The sequence below is a fragment of the Calliopsis andreniformis genome, chromosome 6 (genome assembly GCF_051401765.1).
Source record: "Calliopsis andreniformis isolate RMS-2024a chromosome 6, iyCalAndr_principal, whole genome shotgun sequence".
Taxonomy (NCBI): Eukaryota; Metazoa; Arthropoda; class Insecta; order Hymenoptera; family Andrenidae; genus Calliopsis; species Calliopsis andreniformis.
The window spans coordinates 11,854,707-11,878,612 of NC_135067.1; the positions used below are offsets into that span (position 1 = coordinate 11,854,707).

General features: G+C 38.7%; 4 protein-coding genes across 9 annotated transcripts in view; 2 read left to right on the top strand and 2 right to left on the bottom strand.

Moving 5' to 3' along the window:
• The window catches only part of Aqp (aquaporin), a 64,380-nt gene that overhangs the window by 2,767 nt on the left and 37,707 nt on the right, over window positions 1–23,906 (top strand). The window contains exon 6 of one of the 4 annotated variants that reach the window (XM_076379875.1): window positions 17,321–17,335. The exons of 2 other annotated variants lie outside the window; for them this stretch is intronic. The gene's annotated coding sequence lies outside the window, so the exon portion shown is untranslated. Of the gene's footprint in view, window positions 1–11,669; window positions 11,810–17,320; window positions 17,336–23,906 lie in introns of those variants that run through there. One more of the 4 variants, XM_076379874.1, reaches the window with a different exon arrangement.
• Window positions 1–23,906, top strand: part of Cpr21 (cuticular protein 21) — a 46,758-nt gene that overhangs the window by 378 nt on the left and 22,474 nt on the right. The gene's annotated exons all lie outside the window — the stretch shown is intronic.
• On the bottom strand, window positions 7–7,631 carry LOC143180265 (1-phosphatidylinositol 4,5-bisphosphate phosphodiesterase). 2 transcript variants are annotated; one of them, XM_076379869.1, is made up of 20 exons: window positions 7,356–7,631; window positions 6,833–6,892; window positions 6,494–6,634; window positions 6,333–6,412; window positions 6,125–6,260; window positions 5,688–5,788; window positions 5,442–5,608; window positions 5,143–5,353; window positions 4,815–5,073; window positions 4,411–4,596; window positions 4,125–4,308; window positions 3,741–3,898; window positions 3,460–3,663; window positions 3,024–3,222; window positions 2,429–2,599; window positions 2,205–2,345; window positions 1,838–2,012; window positions 1,464–1,667; window positions 580–826; window positions 7–381 (listed from the first exon to the last, which is right to left on the bottom strand). In XM_076379869.1, exons 1-20 carry the CDS (start codon window positions 7,524–7,526, stop codon window positions 313–315), a joined length of 3,264 nt encoding a protein of 1,087 aa, XP_076235984.1. In that variant the 5' UTR covers window positions 7,527–7,631; the 3' UTR covers window positions 7–312. The 2 variants fall into 2 exon arrangements, with proteins under 2 accessions (XP_076235984.1, XP_076235986.1); XM_076379871.1 differs by lacking the exon at window positions 7,356–7,631 and adding an exon at window positions 7,263–7,267.
• Ine (solute carrier family 6 member inebriated) lies at window positions 8,092–22,715 on the bottom strand. 2 transcript variants are annotated; one of them, XR_013002101.1, is made up of 14 exons: window positions 22,482–22,714; window positions 21,030–21,795; window positions 17,304–17,494; window positions 13,975–14,109; window positions 13,419–13,644; window positions 13,068–13,335; window positions 12,708–12,936; window positions 12,334–12,446; window positions 12,102–12,242; window positions 11,679–11,879; window positions 11,275–11,451; window positions 10,674–10,842; window positions 10,462–10,562; window positions 8,092–9,610 (listed from the first exon to the last, which is right to left on the bottom strand). XR_013002101.1 is itself a non-coding variant. In XM_076379872.1 (13 exons), the coding sequence occupies exons 2-12, from the start codon at window positions 21,779–21,781 to the stop codon at window positions 10,681–10,683; spliced, it is 2,595 nt and encodes an 864-aa protein (XP_076235987.1). In that variant the 5' UTR covers window positions 21,782–21,795; window positions 22,482–22,715; the 3' UTR covers window positions 8,092–9,610; window positions 10,674–10,680. The 2 variants fall into 2 exon arrangements, 1 of the variants encoding a protein (XP_076235987.1); XM_076379872.1 differs by lacking the exon at window positions 10,462–10,562 and having other exon boundaries at window positions 22,482–22,715.

Consider the following 23,906-nt stretch of genomic DNA (forward strand, 5'->3'; position numbering starts at 1 on the left):
TTTACGACATATGTCGGAGAATTTATTTGAATTGAATTTATAGTTACAGTTGAAACAGAATATACATGTTATAATTTAAAAACGAATAATCGGGAAGTTGATAAGAATTTTTTCCTTAAATTTCTAGCTTCAATAAATGACAATATTAAGCACAAGTGATATATAGTTATACAGAAAGGTACCAGTATTGTGTAAAGAAGTATCAAATGAACTGTGTAAATAACTATAGCGATTAACTCTTCATAATTCGATTGTGTTGTTGATTAGGAGAACAATAGTAAACGTCCGAGTAGAAAATGAATCACTCACAAGTTACACAAAGAATTCCTGTTTCGACGACATGTCCCAGTGAAGTGCTTCATTTGTATACATTTCGATAGTCTGCAACAGAAAACACAAAATTTTTTCATGATTTAAAGATGAATGAACAAAATACTTTTACTTATCATTGAAGACACATAAAAGAAGTCTTTTTTTATAGTTGGACGCATTCGTAATCACTTGCATAATCGTAAAGCCAGAATATTCAATTTAAAAATTTGAATTGAATTGTTCTTCCTAAGTATCATATAAATTTACCGCAGTAATATCATTATCGAGTCCTGCCACTGCTTTCTCATGAGCAACCTTCAGCTTCTCTTTATCACGATTTTGCTTGTGCTGCACGTTTTTCCTTTCTTGCATGAACTTCTTCGTATTCTGCTCTTTCTTCTCACGAAGTCGACGATCCTTGTCACCCTTTGTCTTCAAAGCTTTATCGTTCATTACCTCTTTCGCTGTTTCGACAGATATTTTCGCTTGATTCGCGTTCATGTCTTTGATTTCCCTGAAACGGAAGAACAGATAAAGATAGTTTCAGAGCTCTTTCGCTGAATTTCATTATGCTTCAGCTTTTACTTTATTGTTGAAGTAAGATATTATAAAGCGTAATTGCAATATTTACTATCATTTGTCTCCTTGAAATCAAAAACAAAAAATATAAAAATAATTTGTTATCTCAGTAACTAAAATAACATGTTTCGGTATTTGAATTTTTTGGCGACAGAAAAATCTACGTTGTTCTTGTCATTCGTAGGTGACATCCACATCAGACCAGTGCAGTGGTAGAAAATAGATGTTTCAAAGAATCGTCTGACCTAGATTTTTTCAGAAGATATTTAAAGAACTTGTTCTATCCGTTTTTAATATACGATTTAGAAATTTGTTAGTTATGTAAGAAGCTCATATTTTTAAAATCCTATCGTATGTTTTAGAAATTTAGAACGCGAGAAAATAGCTTGAAATTTATTTCTTCTTTCAATCAGTTTATTTGTACTTTTTTTCGTTTAGTGAATGTTACGGCCTCTCAAATTTTATGATCACCTGTTTCAAAATGTTTTTTAATCTTAAAAAATACATCAGATGTATTAATATTTGATTTGAATTCAATATTGAAAGTATTTTGAGATACTACATTTACATACTTGTCATGTCTCGCTTGTAACTGCTTCACCTGTGAAGCCAGTACTACATCGATTATCTTTTTGAATTCTTCCCGACCCGCGTCCGCTTGAGCCTTTAATAACTCCCATTCTTCTTTTCGTTGTCGTTCCACCATCTGGGACCATTGCGTGGTTTGCTCGCTTATTACTTTTTTCACATTCGCATCTTGGACTAGTGCGCTTTTGCTAGAAAACATAAAATTTATTACCAATCAGGGATAATTACGATTAGTAAATAATGAATTGTACAGAGATGCGCAGAATGAATTGTGTTTATATTTTGTACACGTGAGCTTAGTAATTAGTGTAATAGTATATACTTAATTAATTTCCCAATTAGCATCTCAAGTACATACTCTTTCCCCTTGACCAATTTATCAATGGCGGAGCAATGATTCTTCTGCATCGTCTGCCGTTCCTTCAAATGCTTTTTCCTCAACGTATCCAATTCCTTGAGTTGCTTCTTGCCCAACTTGAAGGTTTTCTCCCTCCGCAGCGTGTCCAGCGTAATTGGTTCCGGCTTAAACTCCTCTGAGGCGGAAGGAGGGAAGGGAAGGAGAATATAAAAGAAAAAAGTTCCCGTACCAAATATTTAATCTAGCCACGCGAATAGAAGTTCACCGCTAAACGATTAAGAAGGCTAATTTATTGCAGTCTCAATCTGCTACTCGTTAAACAGACCGTTCCTTCATTTACTTGAATTCACTGAAAGACGGTGCATACCTTTCTTGGCCTGCTCGGCCTTCTTCTTCGCCTCCTCGGCCTTCGTGTCGGTTTGCTCGATTCCAAGCCCCTTCATCGTCTCGGCTTGTTTTTCCGTTCCTTTGCCGAATGCACCCGGGTCAGACAGCATGGCCATGAAGTCTGCAAGACGAGAAAGCGTCTTCGAATCGGAGTCATCGCTGTACACTTCTATTTTAGACCGGCGAACTTGCTCAAAATATTACCTTCGAATCCATCGGGCACGTAAATCTTCAGCTCAATATTACAGAACAACATTGGCAGCGCCATAGGAAAATTCGCCTCGGTCTTCAACGATATATGTCTATATCCAGCCTGAAGGCCGTCCAGTGGCAAAATACGTTGACCCAACAGTTTTCCGCTTTCTTCGTACACGCCTGGGGAAAATAGATTATTATATGTCGCTAAAAGTTGACAATACTGTCTTATCTTTTTCAATTAAGTTATGAAATAAATTGTAGAATAGTTAGGTGACCCTAAGTTCGCTATTTCTTATAAAATTCCTTTTGTAGATAATAATTTATTCTAGATGTCAGATAAGATCCTAAGCTTTATGAAACATTCAATAATTTCAGTGCATATGTATATTTAGGAATATATTATAGGATTTAAACGTTAGCATGGCGAAATTAGGATCGACTACCTTAGTTTACATTAGAAAGTAATTGAAATTTTGTTCATTTTCCACGGTCATAATGAAACAGAATATTTTGGAACAGTCTATATGGCCCACTTTGTGTATTCGTTTTTCGCAAATGAGCGGATACTCTAAATAGTTTAATACTGGTTTGTCCTCATTACCGAATCTAAGCACAGCCAAGTCAGGAAGCACAACTTTTCGGAAGAGGAATGGCTCCTCGTTGTAAACTGGGTTCAAGCCGTTTCCAGGGACCATTCGCGTCCTAAATTCTTTCTTAATGGTGTCTGCCGGCAGACCGTACATATCTACTTCGACGTAGGTGCCCACTTTCTTGTCAGACAGAAACTGTCCTGCAATTATCTGGTAAATGGATTTTTAATTACTAAAAGAATATTAAAATAAGTGCAGATTTACAAATACATATGAGTGGCCAAGAAAGGGAATCAAATATTTCGAGAAGAAATTTAGAAAAATATAACAGTATGTTTAAGTGACTTTGAATTTTGCATTCTAATTGACAAACAAGTAATTTTGCTAAAAGTTCACGTGTATGATAATTTGGAATGCGAAAACGATCGTTTGCAGAAAATTCTTTACTTGAACGGAACATTGAGCGGTGATGACACCGTCGACATCCTCAGAGAACGGATCGAAGCTCCTGTCTGGTCTCCTCATGAAATCTGGCTTCAGCAAATACCCTGTCGTCGCGTTATACTCGAATTTTCCTTGATTCAGTTGCATTGGCAGATCAGGCGTTTGGAAATTTAATGCTACCATCTGACAGCCTGCGTTCCAGAATACCTAAAAAGAAAGAGATATTAACAATGATTCTGTCGCGTGATAGATTTCAAATTTTTTAACGAATTTCTTCAAGTTACCTGCGGCATATAATTTGACGAGTCGGCTCTTGTACCTTTCGGATAGATTCGGCTCATTTGACGCTTGTTGTAATTAACGAACTCCACGCCATTAGTTTTTAGATAATTAATGGCGGCGGTTTCCGAAAACGAGGACATATTGTGATGGATATTCTTTTCTGTAAAATAATATCGAATAGTGATCTATCAATAGTTTAATTACAGTAATTGAATTTAATTAAATTTCTACGTTTCTACATTTAATTAAATTTCTACATACACGATACAATTAAATTTCTGATATCAAATATTCAAACTGTTCTTCAGTTCGTTCTCTGAGATAAAAACTTCATTTAAGTAATTCTGAAGATAATTACATATGAAAGAAAATTCTGTTATACATACTCTCTGCAGTTTCAAAGCTCTGGAACTTAACAGGTTGTGCATAATTAATCATTGAGGAGAGCCATGGATGGCACGCCATAGTACTTCCGGTGTACTGGATAGGGGCTGCTTCACCTTCAGCGCCTCCTTCGCCTGGTGCAGCTCCCTCAGCTGGCGCACCTTCAGCTGCTGGTGGTGGCTCTTCCTGAAGCGTTGCAAAAGTTTGCTCTCAAGGCAGGAACAATGTAATTAAATTAATTAAATGTCATCAACGATCGAAACGGATAACCGTAGCATTGACATTGACCTTTGGTGGTTCTGGTGGCCCTGCAGGTGCATTGGGATCTTCGACGACCTCATCCTTTGCCTCGAATTGCCCCGAGCGGAATAATTCGAGCTCGACTTTCTCCACTTCTGGTTTCAGCCTTTTATTCTTGATTAATATCTTTCGCTTCAGTGCACTCGGTGGTGGAAGAGGGTGTCCAGGTTCGAGCTACGTTATATTAGTAACAATTACAGAATGCAATGTTTATGTATTCGTGATACATTTGAAATTGACAAATCCTTGTTCTGAATTTTTCTTCAGAAGTAAAACAGGATTATTGGTGGAACTTTAAAGATGATCATTTTAACAGTTAGCGAATTTTAATGAATGTACTTGTCCTTTTATGTGTTTAAAATTTTTAAATGTTAAAAACAAGCATCACTTACTGGATAGTCTTTCAGAGGTTCCTTCAGCAACAAATCACCCAAAATTTCATCACAATATTTAGCTAATTTGTATTGTTGTTTGAGGCAACAGTGATTCTCGAAACTCAAGATAACGGGATAGTCTGAGGTAACGAACGCTGTGTCTCTTAGAGCGTATATAACATCTTTGAAGAGGATGTCGGTACACATAGCCTTGCCGTGAGTTATGATTGGTTCTTCGTCTTCTCCTTTTCCATCCCAACAGTCAAGTTCCACGCACCTGACATAGCACACATTCCATTATCTACTTGCATACAGTGTTCCCGAAATATTGCTTATAAGTAACTACCTGCAGCCAGCTAGTAACACTTGTCTGTACATTTCGACGGTACTTTTACCACCAATTTGTCTTCCACTTAAGTAAGTGTTGTGACTCGAATTAATGTAATAATGGGCGAGGGGTTGATCCATGTCCATCCATTCTTCCAATTTATCCAGAAACACGGGGGCATTCTCGTCGGACATTAAATAACGAATGAACCCTTCCTTAGATAAGGTTTCTATGTCGGAAGCAATATTATAAAATATTAGTTTTATAAAAAATTAGGTATTTAAGAAAATAGACATTTCTTTCAAAGAAAAACTTACTTGCATTTTTCACTTTCTCGTCTTGTTCATAATCGTTAATTATTTCTGTGCAACGTTTCTCGTCGTAAAGTGGATACAAGATTTCGTTCAGCCTAGGATCTCTTTGTTTCTCGTTCATGAATTGCACTAACTGACCTAAACTGATCGTATCTGAATGCCCTTTCGTTCTGAAGCAGAGATTAATTATTTATGAATTCTTATTTAGAGTAATTTCTAAATATTTCGATCATTCAGACGAGTACTTACATTGACTGGAATAGTTCTTCGATATCGTTTCGAGGGCAAATTTTAAAGTATAAGGTTTTGAACTTGTCGAATGTAAAATCTTTCGGCTCGATTTTATCGCTCTGAAATTGAAAGAGAAAGAATCACTGTCGTGCCATTTATAATTCTTTGTAAGTAAAATATCGATGCATTCATTGACGATATAACAATTTTTTCGTTGTAGATGATCGTTCCCTTTTTCTTCGGGAAGATATAGGGAACGTTTAAAGCTACTAGAACATCACTCTCTTTGAATAATTGACTTATAAATCACTCTAGATTCATTTCTCACAATGAATGTGCGCCATTTTTCACGTGGTTTTGGTTATCGATTTGAGAAGCTGAATTTTAAACTGTAGAGTGTATTTTACAACAATGCACCGTACTAAATAAAGCAAACAGTCAAGAAATGGTCTTACTTTTCCACTTGGTAATCCCAGATCTGATAGGCACTGATAAACAAGTTTCTCAGTTTTTCCAGAGGCGAAGGTTTTTGATATGACTTTCACAGGCACTTTTCCTTTGGGATCCACTTGAAAACTCAATCTCATCCAACTGGTTAGTAAATATTACCATTAGCTAAAGATTAATGTTAGCCTTAAATTACTAAGTGTAATCAGCACGTACTGTTTCATCAGTTGAGTTGTCGGGCAAACATTCGAAGCCTTCGTGTTGTGCGTAATTTTTCGCAGACCAGCTTGCCAATCCTAAATCCATTAAACATCTCGTTGCAGCGATTCACTCAGGATAAATAGGAAAACAGATTTTACCTAAGCTACCATCATTACCTTAGCTGTTTGTGCGTCTGCACAGATAACGTGCATATAATTAATGTTGGTGTAATCGATGCCTGAACATATAGTTAAGCTTTTCTCATCTATTTGCTCCATTGTCCCGTGTTTACTTAATTTATTGCATAACTTAGGATCCTGGGGAACGTAAAATTATAATTCATTCACCGTTGAATATTCACTAACTAGAACTTGCAAATAGCGAAACTACGTTAAGTCAATGTTGAAATTAGAAATTTTGTTTATAATTGAATTATTGATATTTAATATTAATTTATCGTTTGATTTTGTTTGTACTATTATTATTATTGTTATAAATAAGTAATTATAGTTTACCTTCGGTGTGCCACCATAACGAATATCACTCACTTGGGCCAATTCTATTACATCACCATCCTACGTAAGACATTTCTGAGTTAAAAGATATTTTAATAATCCATCTGTCTGTCAATATATTTATCTAATTGCATAAAACCAAGTAGTCTCAACGTCTACATAAATTAGGCATTCAGAGAAGATCATTTTTACGAAGCAAATTTGTTAGCGCAATCAAGGACAAGTGACTCTCTACTTTCTCTGCCAAACTTTCTCATTGCTTTTTCGTGGGTTTCTCAATGCATCTAAATGACGTCATTTAAAGTAAAAATAAATATCTACTTTGAATAAAAGTTTCTACGTTTTCAACAATTTATTAAATTTTCTATATTTTATAAGAAAAGCTACGTGGGCATATTTATATGGTCTATAAAGAAACAGACATATATACCCTATTAAGGTTGGCAAAATATTAAGAAGGGGTTGAAGTGTTAAAATTTGATCCATCTACAAAGCTACACTTCAAGGTTTCGCTTCGAGATACCTTTCCCTCGCTTTTCCAATAAATAAAGAATCCATATTCATCGACTTTGAACATACAGCTCGGCTCGTACTCAGTGTTTTCCTTTTCTTCGTACCATCGATCAAACACCGAGCCAGTCCTCAGTAGCTCTGGCACCTCGATCCGCCAATTGAACTCGAACTTCTTCGTCATATTTCTTCCTGTTTCGCTTTGCACGCGAGTCTCGAGCAGAGGGTGCCTCGAACCGACCCTCGGGGTGCATGAGACTCGAATGGCTAGATGCTGCACGGGAAACTTCGCTCGAAGCTACCATAACGCAATTAGCCAAATCCAATTTAACGTATGAGGATTCGTTGCGATCCACTGGGAATCGTCGCGTAAGAGTGGTTTTGCACCTTACATAAAATTCATGAATTCGGCTAACAATGAATCCAGCTAATCGTTTTTCTTCAAGAAAAATATCAATATAAATAACTTATTGCGAAAATTGTGCTTTCTTGCTTCTGGATTTCTGGTTTCAACTCCAAATTCAGTAGATAATAAAATTCAATAACAGTAACATGAAAAGACGATTTTATGAAATCAAGTACCTAGATAATATTTTGAACTAATATTTAATTCAATATTAATTAATTCTGATTAGAATTAAAATATTTTTTCTAGAATTCTTTTAGTCCATAAATTTCAGTATTTATCAGATTTATAAAACAGTCGTTCAACATGAGTGAAATGGGCAATAAATATATATTTAGAAAGGGAGAGTGAGAATGTAATAATTTATTACAACATTATGAACAATTATTACAAACTAATGTGCTTAACGCGCTTCTATTATTGACAGTTCAGCTTTGTACGGTTTTCTTCTGTTTCGTAAATTCGCTATACTACGTATCGGCTGTATTAACAGTGTTTATTTTATCACGTGCACGGCCACGTTACTGTTAACAAGCTTACGCCGTCACTCTTCATCGTCTTTGATGCAGTTGCATTCAACGTTGCTACTTATTTGATAAAATGTACAAGTGCGATAAAACGTTAACATTTGTACTCGTTCCTGTTCAACGTCCTCTACAGTGTGTTCTAGAGGGTCCAACATTTTCAAGGTTTTTGTTATAAATTGATAAAAACGTATAGGACACACAGTGATTCATATAGTTAGGTTCAAATAGTAATAAAGAAGTAAAATTGTACCTGATACTATTTTATGGATTAATATCTAGTAATATTTTATTTTTTAGAAAATTTTGGCAGTGATATATTCGAAACCTTACTGTGCATGTATACTAATCAAATAGTTTTTTATAGCATGAGAGACAGATCTTTGATTATTTCTAATCTTCCAGAATCGAATTTTTTCACAATTTAAAATACTGACCATTTCTTCTGAATCACTCAGTACAACTGGAATTCACAAGAAAATTTGCAGTGTCAAGTATTTGACTTTGTTTCATTAATTATGACGTAATATTGTCTCAAGGTGAATGTTAAGAACAATGAATTCTCTTTTTATCACTTGCAACACTTGGCAATTAAGAGAATACTGTATCTCGTTAAAAAATACAAATTTATACAATTCACATAAAAACAGAAATTTTAGTGTTTCCCGGTTTAGTAATTTGTTATTTATTTGCAATAAATAAAGATAAGTGTACGACACTTTATCAATTTATAACAAAATATCCCAATTACTACACGTACACGATGAACGCTCCGTATAGCATACATCAATTGTTAATTGTAGTGCTCTGAACAATATTTCTATCCTCGAACAGTGCATTTGTAATTACAACAGAACATCGATGATTACGTATAATGTGAGGGATGTTAAATTGAACATTATTTTAACACTACGCGATGAAAGTAGTCGACAACAATAACACAGATGTAATTAGCTCGCTACTGGAGTACACAGTGATTTATTAACTTGTTTTCCACAGATTCGTTATATTCAATTATAATACCTTGCAAAAATCGTATTCAAATTAATTTAGGCCCAATCAACTTCAAAACTATCGTTATTCTTAACGCTATAAACAAATTTACAAATCACTGTCCACGATCTTAAAGGACAATGGAATGTCGATATTGCTCAAGCTTACATTAAAATTATTTCTCTTCTGCATCTAACAAATGTCTTATCTCAGAGCAGTCGCGCGTCCTAAGCTAACAATATCGCAAATTAACCTCTGTTCCTCTATACACGTTACAAATTTCGCGGAAGCGGCTAAAAATGAATGTCCTTTACAACCTGATGCCACGTATCGCTGCATTCTTCGCTGAAATTGAAATCAGTCGATTCACGACAGCTCCGTATATCGCGCGGTTATGATTCCCTTTAATTATTCATCGACGAAGTTGAACGTGCGTGCAGCGACTCTAAATGTATTCGACGTTATCACGCTACATGTATTTCCCGCGGTACACGCATTTTATGACTAGTACAAACACGTCAGAAGATATCGATCTAGCTTCTATGCACCGAGTGTCGAGGAAGCATCACGTTCCAAAGTGTGGCCGCGAAATTTTTGCTTATCGCTCGCCATCGACTTTATGGTGCTCCATATTTCTTAAAACTGGCTACTTTTTCGACGATGCTACGTCACAGCATTTGCATTGTTTTTGGACGTCCAACAGAAGCTAGACCGATAAAACGTAAACGTAAGTCGTGAAATATATGCCGCGTGATAAGAGTGGATTAACGAGCGCTCAACTTTGCAATAAATAATTAGGAACAACGATGACAGTGTTGTAAATTCATCGATGGGATAAATATGTACAGGGTGTCTCTGGTATACGCTGAAATATTTGTAGAAGTCATACAGAAGCTTAAATTTTGTGTGATATGTATTGTAAATAGATATTTTAACAAATAGTAGAGTAATTGAGAGAAAAATATTAAGTTAGTATTAGGTTAATATTTTTGACTTAACACTAGATCACTCTTCTATATAGATCTCAAATTTTTGAAATTTTCTGAGTCAAATAGACGATCCAATAAAATTCCTTTTAAATAAAATTACAAAGTTATGAAACGTATTAACTTTAAAATATTATTACAACCACTTTTAGTCTTCTCCATTACTACTGAGACACCCCGTATGTTCTTACTATATTCTCATGTATTTACTATAATTGTAGCGTCGACATTTTTGTGCTTTGAGCAAATCCAAAAGCTCACATCAGTGATGATCGATCTAGGCGAAGTATCCTAGTAAGCTCGTGATAACGCTACAATAAATAATGAAGAACAGTAGGTCGACTCGTTCTTGCTCTATCTACATCAGCGATCGAACGCTTTGCACGTTTGTGAAGGCGTTTGGAGGGAGGGGAAGTACTCACTTTGCTCTCACGTCTGAGACTTTGGCAAAAGGATGTTCGTGTGAAGTTGTATAGGGCGGTTCGCCTCTTTGATCGCCTCTTCCTCAAAATTGTGCATGGGCTCGGTGCAGTATTCCTGGCCGCAGATTTTACACGCTTCGAAATGCGGCTTGATGGAATTCCGTAATTTCTGAAAGGCAGTGTTAGAGGATGTTAAGATTGGAGTCGTGACTCGGGGAATTAAGTGGAAGCAGATTTTTATCGCGTCTTGTGACTTCGCGTGATATCATGAAGCATCTAAATATGTTGTTGTTGTCATTTCGTTTGAATTCAACTAATTTATTACTATACATATCATCAGTACCTATAGTGTACTATATTTTCTTTAGCAGTCTTCTTGTTCCATTTTTTCCATCCTTTATAGTTTACATGTCAGAAGATTGAATTTTGATAAAAAATTAATTGTCCCATGTGTGATATTATTCATGGAAATTACATTATAATACTTTGAGAGTATATTTGTATTCGAAGATTGTGTAAAAAGTTAGAAATTAATGTATTCAGTGTTTACGAGCGTGTAATCCCTTAATTAATAGATTCGATTAATTGTGGATTGGGTTACCTCGATGCAAGTATCACCGTTGGCCCTGATAAACTCGTAGATAGCGAAAGCGGGAATGCAAATCAGTGACAGAGACGCTATCCCCCAGCCAATCGCCTCTGCCCACCATGGGTACTCGTACTCGCCGTTGCGGTAGGTCGGTGGTTCATAATCAATTAAGCTGAATACCCACACAGCCTGAAACAGTGGATGAATTATGGGATGGTGGTGTGTGATTAAAAGTTAGCCTTAACCCCTGAGATACGAGCACGAAGGCGAGGCTTGTAATTAATACGGATGATTTTGCATATTTTAATGAAAATACCAGCAAAATCTAAAATGTGTATTTAATTCAGTCTTATCTAATCTCTCTGTTAGAAAATTGTATGGTAAATTTTGGATGAATATTGAACTAGATGAATTACCATAATAAGAAGAGGTGCCGCGAAGAGCCAACAAAATCGGAAATACGAAGAGGGCACTCGTCCAGTCATCTCTTTCACGTTGTTGCACAGTCGTCGTACACCGTAACACCAGGATATCGCGATTACCTCGAAGAAGGCTAGAAACATTATCGATATCGAGGCTGCGTAGTGGTCTATTAATTGGAAGAAGTAGATTCCACCCTGTGAATAAGAAATATTTTATTAACGAAAATGTAGGATGTCTCAAGACTATGGGTCAAGGGTTAACTAATTAATAAAATGTACACATATTATACAATTATTGATACTCTTGGTAGTGTAATGTGTTACATACATATTACTCTTTAAAAAATTAGTTAAACCTTAATCAACAATACTGAAACACTACATATGACATTAACAAATGATTCGAAAAGTATTTACCTGAGTAATATTGGGTAGACCACACAAGAATGATATAACGCATATTAAAAGTACTAACATTTCGTGACACACTAGATGACGTTTCACCCATTTTGGAAAGCCATCTTGTATCGACGTTACAACCACTTCTACTATTGCAAACTGTGAAAAAAGTATTAGCCATTTTATCAAATATTAGTGGATTTATTTTTCTATGATTGGTTAGATGGTATGATATGATTATTTCACGTACCTGACTATTCAAAGAAAGGCAGACTAGCATAAAGAAAAATAAAACGGCCCACAGTTGCGACACAGGCATCTTGGCTAGCGCTTGCGGGTAAACGACGAATACCAAGCCAGGTCCTTGAACGGAAATTATGATTTGTCTATAAAATTCCAGAAGTTAATCTGACACTGGCTGACACCACTCATATGGTGTTGAAAACTGGGAAGTTAATTCAGTAATCAAACAGTTAACTGTTCTCAATTACAATTGCTTTTAAAATTCAATAGACTGGAATTTAGATCACATACTGGAGTTTCATATGATTACTTAATTTATATTCTTACGTAATTTTGTATTGGTCCTATATCACTAAATAAACAATTCCAAATTCTACGTACCATCCGTTAGAACAGCTTCGACACTCATATTTTGTTCCAAAGCAATGTTACCGATGGTCGCGAATGAAAATATCCCAACAAGCAAGCTGCTAAACGCGTTTATCAACGAGACTGCCACACTGTCCACTAGAATGGTATTGTGGAATTTGTTGTAGCTCGCGAAACAAATCATCGAGCCGAACGCTATGCCGACGGAATTGAAAATTTGCGCAGCTGCATTGATCCATACCTAAACACGTCAGTAACATAACAGACACACAAGTGGAACGAACTTTAACTCCAGTAGCCGAATCAGTTCTAAAAAGAACCAGCGCCAAGGCTTAATAATTGGCTTAATCAAAAAAGTAAGTGTTCTCTCACCTTTGCGTCGCCCAATAATTCCCAACGAGGGTGAAAGAAGAACTGTAGACCCTTGTTAGCACCTTCGAGGGTGAGGGACCGCGTGAGGAAGACGACGATTAGAACGAAAGGCAGGGTTGCCGTGAGGTATCTGACTTGCGCTGATGATTTGATAGACTTCCAGACGGAAAAGTACACCAGTATCCAGGCAGTAATTAGACACGCGACCAGCTCCCATCTCAACGCCCCTGACTCTTCGATTCCTCTACTGATTTGGAGTACTTTATTGCTGAATTGTGAAAGAAGAAAATGAGCGTTCAATTAGCAGGGAATTGTTAAATTTTGATGGATTGAAGGGTTCGAAGAAATTACTCGAAGAATTCTTCGGATGGCGTTCTGGAGGCGTTCGGGCGAGTTCGATTATCGAGGGCACTGTATGTGGGTAGCCAGCAGGCGAACGTGTTCCACGAATTGGTGCAGTCTGACCACGGTTGCTTCGCTCTGAACGCCGCGAAGAAATAATATATTGCGTAGGCTATTATCACATTATGATAGGTCGACATCAAAAACGATATTACTACCGACGATAAGCCAGCCCCTGATCGAAAAAATAAAAATTCATTTACTGTTGAAAGGTGTGTGGACAGCCTATTTGATTCTGGCTCGCGGAGAAGTTATCCTTAACTGGGTACGTACAAATTTCGTACAGTGAGAAAAGTGAGAAAACTTTGAAACTCTGCAGACTCGAAACTTCGGAAATCTTTTTCATTTGGAAGTTGGAAAACTTGAAAATTAAAAGGTTTGAAAGTTCGAAGATTTGAAGACTTGGAAATTTTTAAAATGGGAAGTTTGAAAATTTGAAGATTTGAAAATTTGTATTTTAAACCAGAATCAAATGAGCCGTCAGCGCAGCAAACTTTTAATGTACCTTTGAACAGGGGACAAATTTGACCGAGAGCACCGATCGGTCCTCGTCGTGTGAATTGTCCAATACTAAGTTCCATATACAACAATGGTACTCCACATACTATAAGTATTAAGAAATAAGGTATCAAGAACACACCTGAAAATAAAACAAGATGCGCCATTATTGTCTGAAGATTCAATAATAATTTCATTTTATTAATTTACAAGCTACTGTCCATTCAAAAGTCGTGCAGGTTTCCGATTCTAATTATTTACAATTTAAATTATACATGTTTTACATAACAAATCTTCAACTCTGCAGCTATAGAGAATACTGATAAAAAATCTAGTGCGCAATAGATGCAATTACATATTTGCTTCTAATTCATTATCTCATTAGAAGATCCACGCTCTCAATGAGGGTCCACTTTTCAATCCCTCTACGTTCCAATCCACTTGTTCGATGGACAGAAACGCTGTCAGTAAATCTGCCTGTAATATGGATTTATTAAAGGTTGCCTTAAACACGGCTTGTACGTAATAGTGCTCAACGTTAATCGTCATTCTGTGGGCAGTAACAAGGTCACTGGATGTAACTCTTTATTCGTAATAAACGATGATCGCAGTACCCGTGGATTACGACTTAATTTGGGCACGAGCATTTAATCCACCAAATCGGGGAAATTTATCGTTTCGTTCCGAGGAACCTCTGGTAAGCAACTTTTTCGCTTTCGAATGGCACAACTTCCTTTTTCCGCATTTGTTAATTAAATCCACGACCGACGACTCGTGTTACCTCACACGGCATCACGATTTCTCGCGCTCAGCAAATCTAATCATTTCCTTCCTTCGATAAGCGCCGTGTGAACTTTTCTACGTTAACGCGAGCGATCAGGAAACTGGTATTGTTTAACTACTCCACGTGGTTCGAGATACTTTGTATGTACGCACGTTGTATGCGTAAGTTCAATGTTGAGCATGCACTATTTTGCATTGTTACGTGTGGATTGTTCTTTTTTTGTTTGTCGTTAATAAATTCATGTTTAATCATGAAATTTAACTACATTATACTTTTGAATAAGTTTCAGTGGGTGGACTTGATAAATTTTAGTTTTGACTCTTATTTTTTGATAACACTAAATTCTATAAAAATGTCAGATGCTCAAGATAGGAATAAGGTAAAAGTTTCTTTTCAATTTTTCTTTAATTTTTTAATTTTTAACTTCCAGGGGGCATTTCACCTAAAACGTAGTAAATGAATATTACTTTGTTAACTATTTTCTGATATTTCTATAAAACATCGACGAATTCTTAATTTGATAAATTCTTTTTATTGGTAAGAGTTATCATTTTACGACCGTACTGTTCTATTTGTGTTCATTTCACATTCAGAGCGTCTTACAAGACCTACAATGAACTCTATGCAGAAATTCGATCACGTTTCCCGTATACAACGACGATTATTGTTTCCGGTTGTGCCACTGAAATAATTCGTACTGTATCGGTATGCCTCACGCACATGTAAATTAATTCTACGAACATCGTGCTGCGCTAGTCGAACAAATCAGACGGCATTCTCTGATTTGCCTTTGTGATGCACGATATAACACGATTATTGAAATGATCATTCTGATGCGTGCTGTAACTCAGTCACGACACCTTCCAGTTCTCCTTACTCATAGCCCACATTTTCCACCCCTCCCCTTCTCGAGTCCCTTATTAGATTATCCACTTCTACTGCAACTGGGATTATTCAATAATCTCGTATTTCCATATTTTGACACGTATTGGCTTGTACACCAATCCTAGTGCTTCGAATAATGTTTCATTATTAATTAAAATCACTCTTTGTAAAATACGAAAACCCAAAAATAAAAATATCGATATTCTTGTTCGTGCTGGCACTAATCAAAGCTCTTTTTTTATTTTTGACTTTAACAGTATCACAAAAATATACTGATAATTTGTAATTAGTTAATTATTGAAGAGAGTATCTTGAACATAATTTTAAGTAGTTAATTACTTTCTGACGATCGTAAAATAGATACTTGATTCAGAAGTAATTGAAAAGATAAGGAACAGAAAATTCATGAAAATCTGATACCTATATAATTCCACAGATTAAATATAAAACTAAAAATTATCTTCTAAGATCATATCTCATTTAAATCCCTGATCTACATCTCTTAATAAATCAGATCCCTTCACTTCGCAAGCCTAATAATCAGTAGATACCTCATTTTGTCAATCTGTACTGTCCTCTCGATTATTAAGGCAGATAGTAATCAAATGGCCACGCAATGTCGGCAAATCGATAACACGTTCTTCATATCCCTACTTTCCACTCCAGCTCCGACAAAGTGGGGGTGCAGAGTTAACCAAGTTTAGGTCTTGCCGCTCTGCCATTGAAAAGGGTTGTGCGTCAGTCGGCCAGGTTGAAATCAGACCGTGCCACCCGTTCTGGTCTTCCAGTTGTCCAATTTAACGAACGGTTGGTCGAAATGATACTCGACCGATTATTTCCACCGGTGTCATTGAAATCATTTACGAAGCTCGCTAGTGTAGCTACGTTCTAGGCAAGGTCATGTATCAAGTTCCGCGAGCGGATTGCGCCACGTCCGGACTCCGTCGAGAAGCGATGCTTTCAGACTTTGAAAATTAGCGGCAACACGATACGCACTTATGTTACGGCGTGACGAACCCGAGAGAATGCCTGCCCTTGCTCTGAATATTTTCGCTGAGATATGGTACAAAAGGGGATGTCGCGGCAGAATGGTCGCGGAAGCCTCTGACGCGCGATAGTTAGTGCCCACGTGTAGGTACAGATGCTACTGCCTACTGCTAACCGTGGGGACTATGATATGAACTGTTGCACAAAATATTTGGCAAATTTTTAGAAGATTCCTGTATTTATAAAAATTGTACTGTTTATGCATTAAAAAGGTATTCAGGGGACCATTTTTTAATGATTTGCTATTTCGTGTAAATGGCACGATTCCATGCCGATAATGGACATGGTACACGCGTATTCTTATCACGAGGGCGCTAATCGCAGCAGACATATGTATGTCACAGCTAGCAATCTAGCACGTACAAATTTGTTTTCAACGAACATCTGTTTGAAGCATTGTCACAAACGTGTACATGATAAAATGCATCGTCTTCTTTAACTTTATAAATCTTAAGCACTGTCTACTGTAATGAATTGTGCGATTTAATACTTTTAATTTAGCAAGAAAGAAATTGTAACATTTTCTGATCGTTTAAAGGTATAATGATGAAGTGTGAGAATGTTGAACTTGTACGATTTAGAACTAATTTAAATACACTCAGGACGAGAGGATCACTCACCACCGCCGCTTTTGTAGCAGAGATAGGGGAACCTCCACACGTTACCGAGGCCAACAGAGTAACCGATACAAGCAAGGACAAATTGTACTTTGTTGGCCCAATGGGGTCGTCTCGGTTGCCTGTAGTCCCCAGGGTCTTCAGCATCCGCATCGTCAAGGCTGGTGCACACCGACAAGTCATCCTCCACTGATCTGAAATCGGATTAACGTGGAAATACTGGCGAATTTGATCGTTAATCCGTGACTAAAGCGAGCTTAGTCACAGATTCTGTGAAATTCGAGAGAGTGTTACAGCTTTTAATGACTAACTACGAAATCCCTTTGATTCTGTCACTCTAAAAGTGTTCTGTACCTTGTTCTCCTTATTCTAATAGATTAAATATTATCGAATTTTGACAAATAGAACAAGTACACAGTATCTATCACAGTTTAAAATAAATAAAAAATGATAAGTTATTTAAACATTTTCATTCACAAAAGGAAGTATTAGCATGTGATAGACGTGTCTAGACAATGCTGCTTGTACAAGCATAATTTACCTACTTCAGCTATTTATAATTTCAAAAATAATGAAATGCAAAGACTACCGATTCTCCTTATAGAATAGTTGCAGTATGCTCAACATGTTCTAAATGTTTAAAGAACGTCAAATTATCATAGGAAAAAGGATGACCAGTATTATGCAAGTAATTGCATATGTATGAAGGAGTCCATGCACGTGCTGCTGTTACTTCAAGAAATGACATGCTTTTTATTCAACATTGTCTATTATAATTTCAGCTAAGATGCTCTATTTTATCCTCAAAATATTAAATTCATTGGAAAACGCCATTTAATTTGAATTTTAAATTTTTGCATCGAGGAACCTGCTATTTACAAGAAATTACAAAAAATTTCATCTGTATTTCGCGCCAACGAGTTACTAGCCAGTAATTAAGATAGCACAGCACTACTTTCTAAAGAAATACTATTTTTAGAGTATCTAAAAAAAAATGTACCCTCGAAGAAACTCTTCCCTACGCGCTTCACCACTCACGAAACGAATGACGAACCGGTTACTTTTAATCATCATGTCTCGCCAAGCCAAGAATCCCAAATCGGTCGTGGCTTATCTCGGTGATTTATTGAAATCGTCAGAAAGGAGGGTACATAAAAAATTGACTCGTCTTCGTGTGATAAACCGCTGCTCGAACAGCAAAGGTGAAAATCGAGGTACTGGAGGGGGGTCTCCTCTTATTATGATTAATGATCGCGCAGAACAAAACGGGATGCAAACGAAACGACGAATGATCTTGACACCTTGGCTCTGTTACATAAACGGCACGTATGAAGATGAATTTTTACGAGTTTATCGCGAGCACTGTTTCGCGGGGCGGTCAGATGGGAGAATGGTGTCGCGATGCGATGGCGAGAGTTATGGCAATCGAAAGAGGTGGATAACAAACACGACGCACCTGTGTAAATTCCTCGACATTTCATAATGCAAAAAACGACCGCGTGATGGTCGTGCGTGCAACTGGACAACGGCAGTAAATAGTTATTAATCGTCGATGCGTTATTAACGAATTCTGGAAGGATAGATATCTAGGACGATGGTAGGTTGACTATGTTTGAGAATAGTATTGTAGAGTAGTTGTACAGTGGTTGACGACTGTTAAATAACCACTGACGTGTTTTACAAATCCATTCGTCAATGTCTATTTTTACTTTATATTGTGTCTGAATATAGTACATGGCTATTTTTGAAAGAAAAGAAGATGTTTTAACTGGGCTTAAGTAATGGATGACTGAACACTAATTGTCAATTTTTGGCCATTCAATTGGGCAGTTAATGTAAGAAAGCTTGAAGCATAAGTTTGTTATATTAGTGCATAAGGCGTGAAGCTATACATGTGGTATGTTAACATATGAGATGTCAATTAAAATTTCCACTTCAAAAGAAGGAGTTAGAGATATTATTTTCTATCTTTCATGAGAGCAGATAAGGATAGGTCAATGTTAACCTGAGTGATACCTCAAAAAGGGGTACACACTACTCGTTCTTCTTTATGATAACAAATCATGATCAGACCAAATTCAAACTCAACTATTTCTAACTATTACAGCTGTACCCTAAACAGCCTCATGCAGCTAAAAATTTCGTATTAGTAATCTACAGTAAAACTTCAGGATAGAATCATTTGATAAGAGTAGATAGTTAGGTCAGCTCTCTGAAAAATTGATTAACACCTGTCATAGAAAAATCGAATGTAGAGCAACGTTGACAGCCTTTTAAACGGGCCTCTCCGATTTCAATGGAAGAAGCGGGGCAGCTACAACAATGTACCGCGTGAACACCTACTTGTAACAAAAGTACGGTCTTACATTGTACACCTATTATCCACTTACGTCTCTGGGACAATACGCTGGAATTGCAAGCCCTGGATGATGAGACCACGCTTCACAAGCAGTTCGGACGTACGCGGCATCTCTTGTCACCGAAATCGGGACGTTAGACAAGCACAACAGCTAAATTTATACCCTTGCTTCGTGTTAAACAATCGTGCTCCAGATGAGGATGTTCGTTAAATTTGACCACGCGCTTAATTCATTTTACACGTACCCATCAAATTAAGGGTAATGCCTATCATCGAGATCCAGTTCATTTTTTAACTTTAGCTTAACGAGGAAATGATTATGCCGAACTGTTAACATTAACAGCTGTCTTGGGTAGCATTTCGTGGATCAACTGAACGAAGGAGATTGCAAGGCTTATTTTTATGCGCTCGGAGTGCCAAAGTAGAACCTGTTTCGCGCTTCCTCGGTTTGCTTCTTTTATTAGACGGTGTTCGCAAAATGCGCGGGTAAATAAAGTCTGAAGGCTTTGATTGACTTTATGGGATTTTAATATTGTGATTATTGTCAGAGGGGTTAATTTACTATACGTGTTTAAACTATAAAAAAATGAAGCAGAAAATGACTGACAAATAGTTGAAACTATACTAACATGTAAGGATGAGACCTAAAACATCTTTTTATAAAATATCTCATTTTTTAAATCAGAAAATCTAGAGAAATGTTTGTGTGAAGCTCCTCACTCTATCTAGGTCTTACTACAAACTTTGCTCTGATGGCAACTGAAGATAAGACTCTCAGTGAAAATACGTCCATTCTACCAAACTGAGAAGCTCCTGATTGTTCTAAAGTTGTACAGATCCATATTGCTCAATTCCCTTTCAGCTATAATCTCCTCATCTACCATTATTTTTTACAAATATCCCCAACAATAACACCTACAGTACAAAAACCTCATCTCAGCATCCCAGCAGAAGAGCCCAAGACAATCTACTTCCAAGCTCCAAAACAGTTCCTCCTGGACCCTCTCCACCTCAGCCAGCCGGCCGTGAAGGCAAACAATAACAATCAATCGTCCTCAACGACCTGCCGTCAATTATCAATTATCGACAAAGTGAATCGATCAAACAGCCGAGATACCGTTTATCTTATCTATCCTCATCGACCAGCGATCTCTCCGCCCGCCATCCACCAAGCGTTATCCTTGCCAGCCTACAATCCACCGCCCAGAGCGAAGCTCTGAGCACCTAAGCACTGTCTAGCTCGCGCAGGCATCGAGGGAAGCCGCATGCAGGCATTCCTGGCGCAAAGGGACCGCGGGACATGATTCATAGCGCGCTCCTTCCGACGTTTCTCGTGGAGACGCGCACGTTAGGTAATGTGGCTCACTTACGGCGGCGGATGTACCATGTTAAGCAGCTCCGACGGCGAAGTGGGAACTCTACGTATCGTGAGCTTCCGGCCGTCGGAAGAGCCCATGCCGATCGATGCTAGAGATCGTATAGACACCGAATCGTGAAACGGTCTAACGTGGGTCTGGCCGTTCCCATCGGCGAAGACGATCGAGGCCCAGCTGGCCGCGGGCGGATGGTACTGCTGGTGGTGCTCGTCCATGGTCGGGTTGGACTTGACAGACCTCACGCTGGAGCAGCGATGCCTTCCACCGTGCGAGTCGATCCCTCGACTGAGTCTGAGCAGACCCTGCGGGACGTCTCTGTACAGCCTGGTCTCCAGCTGGCCTGCCTGCTCGTGCCTCGATTGCTGGCCTCGCTGGGACCTCTCGTGGATGCTGCTGCCGCTGTTGTTCCTGGAGATGTCCTTCCTCACGCCGTTGCAGTGGAGGCTGGCCGAGCCTGCGGGGGTGATCGTGATCCTTTGAGGCGCCTCGCCGCTGCCCAGCAAGCGACCCCTCTCCTCCGAGTGCGAGTCTGAGTCGGCGTCCTGCTGGTGTCCTACCCTGTCGGGGTCCATGTCGTCCGAGGCGTCCTCCTCCTCCATCATCGTGCTCATCTTGCGCATGCAGCTGCTCTGTTTGCCGATCACGCTCTGCAGACGGCCACTGTTGCCGTGTGGGCTCGTCTTGACCGCGGTCGTGTTGTTGCTGTCGTTGCCGTTGACGCCACTGTTGCTGCCCGTGGCATTCATGCTGGCATTACGATCTAGCAGCAGAGAAAGACAGAGGAGTAGTGAGGGCCCTGCGGAGAGGGGGGACTGACGAAGAACGCGCGAGAGGGAAAGAGAGAGAGGGGCATTTACGCAGAATGCTTGCTCGAACTTCCGGCAATTGCATCAACGCGAAGATGCGTGAAAACGTTCCCTGAGTTCGTTATGAGCTTCGTTCGAGCAATCTTGGAGCAAGAATTTGTAAACTCATTCCCAGCCAGATGCATTTCAGATCATCGTTACATACTCCGTCTCAATCAGATAATTAACCTCGAGTCGCAAAGACTCTTATCAACAAATCCCCCAATAACAATTCTATTTACTCTGGTCAACAATTACCACACACTTTTACACACAGGATTACCGCTACATTGCATCCAGATAAACCTACAATACAGCTGTATGAGCCACTCTCGCGGCCCGAGACTCTCCGTTCCTCAGCCTCAAGCTGAATGAAAACATCGATCTCATGCGAGTGAATCATTCGCTATCATCCTCGCGAGGGAGCAGCAGGTCGCTGCGCGTGTGACGACTGACGAGCGAAGAGAAAACTGCATCGTCTCTCGCAGCCGTGAGATTTCACCGATAATCGGGTAACCAGTAACGTGTGGGTCCACCACAGTCGAAGTGGACACCCGCGTGCAGTAGTCAGACGCGAACGATCACGTGTCGAGACGAGTACCTGTCAGATCGCAGAGGGCCTCGACCGGGTCGATTGCATTCCAATAGAGTCGCCGGGAGCCATCGACGTGCCGAGAGCTGATAACAGGTCCGTCCACGTGGAACCCTGACGTTCCTGGCCAGCGGGCGTCTGGCGTCGCTGGTCCTTGGGATCTCGAGGCTTGGGAACGCCTGTGGAACACCGATACGATCGCGTCTAGCCGGGAGTGGACGCGATTGCGATACGTCGACGTCGCGTCGCGACGGCGTTGTGCACGCCGATCGCACGTCACCAGCCGTGACACACACGCACGCCTATCGCGTTTTCAATTGACAGTGCCTTCTTGTGGGCACCGCGGGTACTAGTGATACCAGAATTGCTGGGACTCGGACCTGACGTGCCCGCCTCGGACGACTTCGTGCTCGCTCGTGAACTGGGCGTCCCTACCCGACCAGCCGCTCTTCAGCTTCTCTACGATCTAGTAGCCAGCCTGGCCGATTCACCGTCCGAGCGGTCCTAGCTGATACGTTCGACGGTTCGGCTGGCTGCAGAGGGCGAGAAGAAAGTATGCTTGCGAAAGAGAACGATGCTGCGGGAGACAGGTAATGGTTTATGGGAGTATTTGGTAATTTCTTAGTGACAGACGGATAAGATGAGGATTTGTCTGCGTTGGTAAGAGAGGATCTTGTGGTGATTAGCGATGGATTTCTGTGTGATGGTTTGGAAAGTGTTTAGTTGTACGGGTTGGGTAACTTCGTGGGAAAATAAGATTTGGGAAGGGAGATTAGAAAATTGTTATGTAATTTTGGGTTTGTAGGTTTAGAGATTTTCTGAGTCATTTTGTTTTTGAGAAGTGTGTTTATATTTTTAGGTTTTGCGAAATTCTCTGGCGTTTCGTTTATCTCATTCATCTTTATCAACTAATGATAAGATAACGAAGAATTTGAAGTGACAAGAAAAGTATGATATATTATTTAGAAGTTATTAAATTTTTAGTCATGTGGTGGCGGCTTCGAATATTAAATACTATATTTTGAATGTTTCTTATTTTGATATTAATTTTTATGAAAAGTGTTTCTATCATTCAATTTGAATATACGACTTAGGATAAATGCTTACTGAATAGTCTGCTTTTTTATGTAGTTTCATTTTTTAACATTTGATAATGGGATGCATTACCTTGTCTATAGTGGCGTCATGAAATTTAATTCTCGGATAAATTGCAGTTGCTTTGATACTCGTGTCCCACATCGCTGCCTGTCTGTATACAACCCATTCTACTGCGGTGTCGCGGATACAACAGACCGTAGCGCTCTTGCAGTAGAATCGGCTGATTTAGACAGACAAGTTCCACCAGAGAAAATTACCTAGCGTGTTCTTGTTTGAAGTTTTTAGTCCATTTAAATGTACAATGTTACTGACCTAATTAGATTCGATTCGAACTTA

What these genes read in the sequence shown, in the direction of transcription:
- LOC143180265 (XM_076379869.1), bottom strand. Translation starts at nt 7,526, where the DNA reads ATGACGAAGAAGTTCGAGTTCAATTGGCGGATCGAGGTGCCAGAGCTA. An exon ending in ACAACTCAACTGATGAAACA is followed by an intron (nt 6,261 to 6,332) that starts GTACGTGCTGAT and finishes TTTACTAACCAG; the next exon opens with TTGGATGAGATTGAGTTTTC. An exon ending in TCGATAATGATATTACTGCG is followed by an intron (nt 382 to 579) that starts GTAAATTTATAT and finishes TTTCTGTTGCAG; the next exon opens with ACTATCGAAATGTATACAAA.
- Ine (XM_076379872.1), bottom strand. Translation starts at nt 21,781, where the DNA reads ATGAATGCCACGGGCAGCAACAGTGGCGTCAACGGCAACGACAGCAAC. An exon ending in AACATGGTACATCCGCCGCC is followed by an intron (nt 17,495 to 21,029) that starts GTAAGTGAGCCA and finishes ATCCGATTTCAG; the next exon opens with ATCAGTGGAGGATGACTTGT. An exon ending in CGGCACCTCTTCTTATTATG is followed by an intron (nt 11,452 to 11,678) that starts GTAATTCATCTA and finishes CCACTGTTTCAG; the next exon opens with GCTGTGTGGGTATTCAGCTT.